Source organism: Rhinoderma darwinii, chromosome 2 (assembly GCF_050947455.1).
Source record: "Rhinoderma darwinii isolate aRhiDar2 chromosome 2, aRhiDar2.hap1, whole genome shotgun sequence".
Lineage (NCBI taxonomy): Eukaryota > Metazoa > Chordata > Amphibia > Anura > Rhinodermatidae > Rhinoderma > Rhinoderma darwinii.
Genome location: NC_134688.1, coordinates 278,609,947 through 278,619,800, shown reverse-complemented (window position 1 = coordinate 278,619,800; position 9,854 = coordinate 278,609,947). Strand labels below are relative to the sequence as shown.

Here is a 9,854-nt window from a genome sequence, read left to right as displayed (position 1 = left end):
CTTTTTTTTAATATGACAGGTTACCTTTAAGGTAAAAGGGTTGTCTTTTGAAATACCCTGTTGGCCGGGTTCCCGTGGGTCGGATACTCTGCGTAAAAATCACGCAGCGTATCCGTCCTGGAACCCGCAGCACCTTCCATCCGAAAAATCGCACCAAATTGTGGTGCGGTTTTTCAGACTAAATTTCCGCTGCATAAAAAAGCGCTCATACTTATCCCCTTTGGAGTCCGCTCTGGCCTTCTATGATGACTTTGCAGGCTATGTGACGCTACAGCGGTCACATGGGATAAAACATCAGCCCAGGAGGCCGGACTGCGGGAAGAAGGAGGGCGTTCTGGGTAAGTATGTTTTTTGAGTTTCATTTTTTGTGGCGTAATTGCTGCGAATATGCTGCAGAAGTCGTAACACTTGGCTTTCTGCTGCGGGTTTTGCATCCCCATTGAGTTCAATAGGGAAAACCCGCAACAGAAAATGAACACAAACGCAGTATAAATTGACATGCTGTCGATTTAAATTCCGCACCGCCGGTCAATTTATTAACATTTACGCTCCACTTTTTCCCCGCAGCGTGGGCATGACATTTACTAAATCTCATCCACTTTGCTGCTACTGTAAATGCTGCGGAATTTGCGCATACAATTACGTTCTGGAAATTCTGCAGCGTTTACGTTACGTGGGAACCCGGCCTCAGGGTGTATTCACATGGTGTTTTTTTTTTGCCGTGCTGCTGAAACCCACACTGTAATAACGCATGCGATTTGCTGTGGTTTTGCAGTCTTAACACGCAAACCGCAGCAAATCACGGTAAAAAAACGCATGCGCTTTTTCAATTCAGTTTTCAGACCCTATATCCTTAGGGTATCGACATCCTGAGTTAATACAATGGGTTCTTCGTTCAGAACATCAAGTCGGAGCAGTGGCTACAAAGTGCTTACTTTTGAGGACACTTCTAACAAAAAGATTTATAAAAAGCAGATAATCCCATTAAATAAAACATAAAAGTTATTTTACATTTATTCAGGGGGAGTCAAACACAGTTTCTTTATTTTTTTTATTGGGTGGGGGCCATGGGTGAAGGAAAACCTAGCTACACCTCTGTGATTAGTGTGATGCTGTATGTTCATTTTACCCCTGGATGTGGATCCACACTCCGGCTGCTATCATGTTTCTGCTTCATAGCACTGTAGAACACAGCTTGACCTGCAGATCATCCTGTAGAACAAATCTTTACATTGTATGGAATTGCTTGTTATATATTCATACTTCCTGAGAACACAGTGAGGTCAGAGTGAACAGTAGGAAGAGGAGGTTCAGATTAAAGTCTACACAGGCTACAGCTACACAATCTTCTACCATGAGATCTGTCATCATTCAGCTTCTTGCTGTCTACACTGTTTTCACGTCATCAGAAAGAGGTAAGAAGGTGACAGGCGTGAGGAAAACTCATGGCTGCAAGGAATAAAGTGGGTGGATTTCATACTGATCTTTTAAGGCAGAAATTATTTGATTTGTCTTTTTCTTAGGTTACTTCTGGCACTTGACAGACCTGCATCTAGACCCTAACTACACAGTGACTGCTGACCCTGGGAAAGTATGTCCATCTGCAGGTGACCAGCCAGTTACAGATGCAGGGAAATGGGGGAATTATCTGTGCGACTCTCCAGGTTCTCTTGTTAACTCATCCATATATGCAATGAAAACTATCTTGCCCGATCCGGACTTCATACTGTGGACTGGGTGAGTACAAAGGGCATGCAGTCTGTGGTAGGAGGCATTCACTAATCAGTGTTCTCTTTCTGGCAGTTCTCTGTTCCATGTAGATATCTGATGACTGTCAGAATAAGGGTAGGAACACACACAGCATATTCAGGGCGGATAAACCCTGCGCAGCGTATACGCCCTGAACACCGCAGGGAATGGCATTAGAAAAGTTGCACCCCATTGTGGTGCGTTTTTCCAGTGGAATTTCCTCTGCGTAAAGCAGCACCGGAAAAATAAAAAAAACTGATCATACTTACCCCCTTCCTCCTCCCTGCTCGTAGTCCGGCCTCCTGGGATGACGTTGCAGGCCATGTGACCACTGCAGCCTGTGATTAGCTGCAGCGGTCACATGGGATGAAACGTGATCCCAGGAGACCGGACTAGAAAATTAACAGGGAATTGTGGGTAAGTATAACTTTATTTTATTTTTTCTTACTTGCGATTTTTGCGGCGGAATCGCTGTGATTCTGCCACAAATGTCGCAACACATACCACTTTGTTGCGGGTTTAAGCACCCCATTGAATAGATTGGCAAGATTTTGTTCTGCCTGCACGGCGATTTTTGCACCGCTTTTCATGGCATTTTTCTCCCGCGGCCATTGAGCACCGGGTGCAAAAAACGCTGCGAAATACGCTTTCTCTGATTCCCATTGATGTCAATGGGAGGTCAGAGACGTAAACGCCCAAAGATAGGACATGTCCCTTCTTTTTCCCATGAACCGTGTTTTCCGCTCGTGGGAAAAAATGCCTCCGCCTCCCATTGAAATCAATAAGAGGCATTTTCGGACGTTTTTTGGCGTGTTTTCCCGCGTCAAAAAACATGTAAAAAAACTGTGTGAACTGATGGTTAATCCACAGCATGTCAATTATATTTGCGTAATGGCTACTTTTTTGTTGTGGGTTTTCCCACATCACACAGGGTCAAAGTACAAATTTGCAAATATAATCCATGTGATACAATCAACACATGATGTTTACGGTGTATTCACACTTTTCGTTCTTTCTGCTGCACGGCCAAAAACTGAACTGAAAAACTGCGTGATTTGCATCGGTTTCCATGCTAGCTGCAAAACCATGGCAAATCACGGTACAAACGTGCACCGCGCTAATACACCCTTAGGGTATGTTCACACAGCCTATTTTCGGCAATTTTTCGGGGCATAAACGCGCGAAAAACGGCCGAAAATTCGGAAGCAGAACGCCTCCAAACATCTGCCCATTGATTTCAATGGGAAAAACGGCGTTCTCTTCCGACAGACCCTTTTTTTTAAGCGGCCGTTTTGAAAAACGGCCGTGTTAAAAAACGGCTAACAAAAAGAAGTGCAGGTCACTTATTGAGACGTTTTTGGAGCCGTTTTTCATAGACTCTATTGAAAACAGCTCCAAAAACGGCCGTAAATAACGCAGCGAAAAACGCGAGTGGTTTAATAAAACGTTTGAAAATCAGAAGCTGTTTTCCCTTGAAAAAAGCTCTGTATTTTCAGACGTTTTTGAGTATGCGTGTGAACATGGCCTAAGGCGGGATTCACACGACCGGTTCGCGTCCGAGCCCGAGTGCCGGCCGATAAAATCGGCCATTCTGCCCGGCCGGTTTGCATAAAGTTCTGCATCCGTGCCGCGCCGGGCAGATCCGGACAGTGACATCAGCGGCAACTCCTGAAGGGGAATCCCCATGTGTTCGGGGATTCCGCTTCAGGAGTTTCCCCTGATGTCACTGCCCAGAGACATCAAGCGCTCTGTCCAGGAGCGGAATCCCCGAACACACGGGGATTCCGCTCCTTCAAGGAGCTAAAGTGCGGCTAGCACATAGCAGAGCGGGGAGATACCTCCCCGCTCTGCTATAGTGGCGTCGCTACAGTAGTAGCAGCAGCAGCTGCTGCAGCTGCTAGCGGCGCCATCAAAGGTGTCGCCGGGCCAGGGCGCTTTTAAAACAAGCAGGAGAAGGGAGCCAGCGCAGCGCTCCCTTCCACCTGCTGTACACCCCGGCCCTGCCACACCGTGTACAGCGATGCCATTCGTCAGAATGGCATCAACTCCTCCTCCTCACATGCACTCTGCGCTGTGAGGAGGAGGAGATAGAGCGCAAGAGCCGGAAAACCCGGCCGTCACTCGGGACACATCCCGGTGATGGCCGGGTATTACCCGGCCCCATAGACTTCTATGGGAGCCGGGCGGCCGGGTACCCGGGCGAAAATAGAGCATGTCCTATTTTTTTGACGGGCGGTTTTCCCGGCCGTCAAAAAATCGGTCGTGTGAATAGCCCCATTAGGGGTCTATTATTCCTAATGCAGCCGGGTGCCGGACGATTTATGAACGGCCGGCACCCGGCCGGGAAACCCTGCCGTGTGAATGAGGCCTTATAGTTGCAATACGGAAAGCAAAGGAATATTTCAGCGTTCACGTGTCTTTAATGATATAGCCTCACACCAGTGATAACTAAATAAAGGGGCTTCATGAAATATGCAAAAAAATGCATTTTTGTTAATCCTAGTCATCGTCACCATACAAGACCAGATTCCTATACAGAGTAATGTATACTATCCCCCTAAAAAAGGAATAGTACATAAATCATTATAAAAACAAATGTATATCAAAGTCGCGATAAGAAGGCCACCTAATGTTTAAATAATCTATCCAAAACACCTCCCGTTGTTTGAGGTGCTTGTGACGTGGGCTATTGTAATTGCATAAATACTTTACTATGTCAATTATCCATACCTGGTAAAGGACCTAGAAGTTTGAATTATCTAAGGGTATGTTCACACTGCTTATTTTCGGCCGTTTTTTGGGCCGTAAACGGCCAAAAAATCGGAAGCAGAATGCCTCCAAACATTTGCCCATTGATTTCAATGGGAAATGTGGCTTTCGGTTCCAACGGGCCGTTTTTTTACACGGCCGTTTTGAAAGAATGCGAGTTGCTAAAAAAACGGCTGAAAATAAGGAGCTGTTTTCCCTTGAAAACAGCTCCGTATTTTCAGACGTTTTTTTATTAAGGGTGTGAACATACCCTTAATGCTTAAAGGGGTTTTCCCATCAAAGAAATTTAACATATTCACAGGATATGTCATAAATGTCAGATAGATGCGGGTCCCACCTCTGGAACTTTGTTTTACCCCTAATGATCCTGAGGAAGGTAAGAAAAAAGAAAGTAAAAAAAAAATGTTAGTGTGAATAGCCCCATAAACATGCATTTATTTTAATGCAGCCGTGTGACGGTCATTAAAAAAAAAAATGGTCGTCACACGTCCGATTATCCCTGTCATCTGAATAGGACCTAAAAAGGAGAATCTTTCCTCCTGATCTCAAGTTGCGATCAGACTAAAATAACGTTTAAATAAGAATTTTATACATTTACATACAGTGAAGGAAATAAGTATTTGATCCCTTTCTGATTTTGTAAGTTTGCCCACCGTCAAAGACATGAACAGTCTAGAATTTTTAGGCTAGGTTAATTTTACCAGTGAGAGATAGATTATATTAAAAAAAAAAAAAAAAATCACATAGTCAAAATTATATATATTTATTTGCATTGTGCACAGAGAAATAAGTATTTGATCCCCTACCAACCATTGAGTTCAGCCTCCTCCAGACCAGTTACATGCTCCAAATCAACTTGGTGCCTGCATAAGGGCAGATACAGACGGACGTTGCGTTTTTGCGCGCAAAAACTATTTGACAGCTGCGTGTGTCATCCGTGTATGATGCGCGGCTGCGTGATTTTCGCGCAGCCGCCATCATAGAGATGAGGCTAGTCGACGCCCGTCACTGTCCAAGGTGCTGAAATAGCTAACTCTTTCAGCACCCTCGACAGTGAATGCCAAACACAATATCGAAAAACCTGTTGAAAAAAAAGAAAAAGTTCGTACTTACCGAGAACTTCCCGGCCGTTGCCTTGGTGACGCGTCCTTGGTGACGCGCCTCTCTTGACATCGGGCCCCACCTCCCTGGATGACGCGGCAGTCCATGTGACCGCTGCTGCCTGTGCTTGGCTTGTGATTGGCTGGAGCTGTCACTTGGACTGAATTGTCATCCCGGGAGGTCAGACTGGAAGAAGAAGCCGGGAGTTAGCGGTAAGTCAGAACTTCGTTTTTTTTTCTACAGGTTCATGTATATTGGGATCGGAAGTCACTGTCCATGGTGCTGAAACAGTTTAACTCTTTCAGCACCATGGACAGTGACTATCTCCTGACGTCGCGTACCGATAATTTTTTTGCCGGGTTCGGCCAAAACGAGTTCGGCCGAACCCGGTGAAGTTCGGTTCGCTTGTCTGGCTTCGCTCATCGCAAAGACAAAGACACACTTCTATTGAAACTCTGTCTGCATCGTTGCCAGACAGAGTATGAAGTATTGAATTCAAACGTAACGGGTCAGCAGCTGCAGACTGCTCGGCCCGAATGTGCTGTGGTATGCGTGCTTAGATTGCTAATGGAACCTGGCTGTTAAAAGATTAGGTATAGCCCCCCCGACATGTTTCGCTGTTAACACAGCGTCCTCAGGGGATCAAAACGGGGCTAATGAGCGCGCGTGTAAAGAGTAACTCCTTTTAAAGACTAAGATGTACGTCACACAGGATTCACCTGTGTGAGAACTATCTGGGAACCAAGCCTCCATGTTAGAAGATTGACGTCTGGATAGGCCAATAGGAAGGATGTATGTTGAGCCAGTCACAGTGTGCCAGGTGCACCTGCGCTCTTGAACTGTCGCTGGACTTAGAAAATTTTCTTTATATATATCGATCTACATATGTGGAAAGCGCTTGCGCATATCATCTAGCAGTGATACTTAGTCGGTCTCGCTCTTCTTAGATGCAAGTGCGCATGTCTGGGCACTTAGAAAATTCCGATCAGGGAAATGTATAAATCGCGCGTGCGCATTCAAGTGACGGCTGGACATAGCCGATTTACTTATTAAAGAACTAGATGTCTTAGAAGCGCTTGCGCACTTGGCATTCTACTACACTTGGCCGATTTAAACATAGTGAATGTAGATGCGCATGTCAGGACACTTTGAAAATATGGCCATAACAAAATTCAACGAAAATACGTGAGTATTCATATGTTAATGTATATATAAATAAATGTCCGATATCGATTGAGATATCGATTAGAATATGGTAAATCTAACAGTAGAGACTGTAAGGTTCCGAGAAGGGGAAAAATAATCCCCATATATATTCAAATTGAGTGAAATTATGCTAAAAAAGCAGTATATAAATTACAGTAGATCCCATCTAAACAGCCAAAGGGCTGTAAAAAGGACAATCGAACAGTAAATATATCCTAGTATATGATATATATGTTTTTGAAAAAAGGAGATACAAAAGTCTACATGGACATATCTAGTATTACTAGCTGGATTATAGATATATAAATCTCATTGAAGATAACGATCAGGTTATGGTCGTAGTGGTTAGTTGACATTATTATACTGTCATGATAAAATCGGTATGGCAATATGGATCAATAATGACTATAAGAAGGCCACAAAGGTGAAACCCTCATTAATTCCATTTGGACTTAGAGATCCAAGTCTGTGAATCCATTTAGCTTCTTCTTGCAGCAATTTCTTATCTAGGTTGCCCGCTCTAGGGCCCAACCTAACTTGAGTAATGGCCCAAAATTTAAGGACATTAGTGTCACCATGATGGCAGAATCTGATATGTTTCGAAAGAGGTGTATCTTCCTTCGTATTGATGGTACTTATATGCTTAGAGATCCTTCTACGGAGTTCCTGGATGGTCTTACCTACATACAATTTTGGGCAGGGACATTGTGCAGCGTAGACAATGCCACTGCTACGACAATGAATAAATTGTCTGATAGTGAACGTCTTTCCATCAACTGGGTTAGAAAAGGTTTTTGTCGTTGGCATTAGAGGGCAGAAAGATCATCTACCACACGGAAATGAGCCATGTGTTGGAGGTGGAAGCCAGTTTTTTTGTATAGTTGATGGTCTAGAGTAGTGGCTGTGTGTCAAGTATTCGCGAAGATTCTTGCCTCTCCGATAAGTGATGTTGGGGACATTAGAGATTGTGTCACTGAGGTCAGGGTCTGTCTGTAGGATAGGCCAGTGTCTTTGTAGGATGGTTTTGATTTGATGGGAACAGTTGTCAAAATTCCCTATGCATCTAATAGGAGAAGATGATGTACTGTTACTAGAATTAGGTATGTTAATCTCCCTTCTACCATGGAGTAGCTCATCCCTAGGTGTTGCTCTGGCCCTGGCATAGGCTCTATGCAGGGTCTTCTTCGGGTATCCACGTGCAATGAATTTTTTATATAGTGTGTCACATTCCAATTGGAAGGTGGTTTCCTCAGAGAAATTTCTTTTTGCTCTTAAATATTGTCCAATAGGAATACCTCTTTTAAGAGCCGGTGGATGGAAACTTACCCAGTGTAGGAAACTGTTTGTGGCAGTTTCCTTACGGTAGATATTTGTCTGGACAGCCCCACCAGGATCCAAAGAGATTTTTAAGTCCAAAAAATTAATTTCCTTAGTGTGTATAGTATGGGTAAATTTCATCCCAATGTGATTATTGTTGATGACATCCATAAAGTCAGAGAAGAGAGCAATGTCCCCATCCCAGAAGATAAGTATGTCATCTATGTATCTACCCCAGAAAAGGACATGACAGGTGAAAAAAAGTAAATCATCGTTAAAAATTAAAGTGTCTTCCCACCACCCTAAAAATAAATTAGCGTAAGTGGGTGCGCAAACAGTGCCCATCGCCGTTCCTTTAATTTGGTGATAGAATTTATTATCAAAAAGAAAGTAATTGTGTGTAAGTAGAAATTTAAGTAGGGATAGAGTGAAGTTGTTATGTGCCTGAAACTGAGTCCCCTTGGTGCCCAAAAAGTGTTGAACAGCATTGAGGCCCAGGTCATGTTTGATGTTGGTGTACAGTGACTCGACATCAATACTGGCTACTAAAGTGTTAGGGGAGACATTAATCTCTTGGATACTTGGCACTAAGCCATAATACACACATGTGCACAAAACTTTATGGAAATAAAGTTTAGTTTAAATTTCTAATTCTTTTACACACTAATAGTCCATTTTGATTGTTCCCCATTTCCTAGTTAGCTGACACAAAATCCCTTGCAAACACTGCCATTGATTTCAATTGCCCCTTGCTTAGAATGACATATTAGAAGATCTCACTCCAGTTTGTAGTCACTTTACAAACCCTATAAGAGAACGGCATTATGAAAAATTCCCTATAATAACATTATTATTGAAATCACTGCCTCTCCATAAGGGGCAGGAGCAAAAAATAATCAAATTCTCTGCTGCTGTCCTGCAGGCACTATCATGAGAATATAAGCACAGTATGAAGCAGCCTGTATTCTGTGAATGGAGTCCTCACAAGGCTGTCGCAATGGGAGAACTCCTTTCACAGGATACAGGCTGTTGTAAATGGTTCTTGAATTTTGATGGTGCTTCCAGGGCTGAAGTAAAGGATTTGATGCTCTATTATAAAAATTGTCTTGCTTTGTAAAGGGAACTATATTATATGAGAGTGCCGCTCATCAAATAGAAAAGAGAAGTTTAAAAGTGTACAAACTAGTATAAACAACAAAACATACAGTTAGGCATATTTCACACTTTTTGCAGGCAGAAAAATCTGGCTCAAAATTCCTTCAGGAGTTTTTAAGGCAGATTTTCACCTGCTGGGAGAACACCTGTTGCGTTTTTTGCCACGTTTTTCGTCCGCAGACATTGAGTGAGTGTGTGTGTGTGTGTGTGTGTGTGTGTGTGTGTGTGTGTGTGTGTGTGTGTGTGTGTGTGTGTGTGTGTGTGTGTGTGCGTGTGTGTGTGTGCATCACTGTGATTGGTGCAGCTTTGTAAATACATTTCATTAAAAATTATTTTTACTTTTTGAGATACGGCTGCTTTGTATCCTGTATACAGAGCAGCTGTATCGTGCGCTGAGACCTGAATCCTTCAGGTCAGCGGTACTGACGGGCAGGGGTGTAGCTAGGGGTAGCAAGCGGGGCATGTGCCCCGGGCGCAACTAGGTGGTAGGGAAGGGGGTGCGCCGCAGAACAGTTGATCGCTGCTGATAGGCGCCCTGTATGTCAGACACTTGCAGC

The 9,854-nt window shown here is 43.7% G+C and overlaps 1 protein-coding gene across 1 annotated transcript in view; it reads left to right on the top strand.

The window, feature by feature from the left end:
* The first annotated feature begins 1,162 nt into the window (after positions 1–1,162).
* SMPDL3B (sphingomyelin phosphodiesterase acid like 3B) overlaps positions 1,163–9,854 on the top strand; it is a 62,335-nt gene continuing 53,643 nt past the window's right edge. The window contains exons 1-2 of the mRNA XM_075850546.1: positions 1,163–1,415; positions 1,524–1,737. Coding sequence (XP_075706661.1) covers positions 1,355–1,415; positions 1,524–1,737 — 275 coding nt within the window. The 5' untranslated portion in view covers positions 1,163–1,354. The remainder of the gene's footprint in view (positions 1,416–1,523; positions 1,738–9,854) is intronic.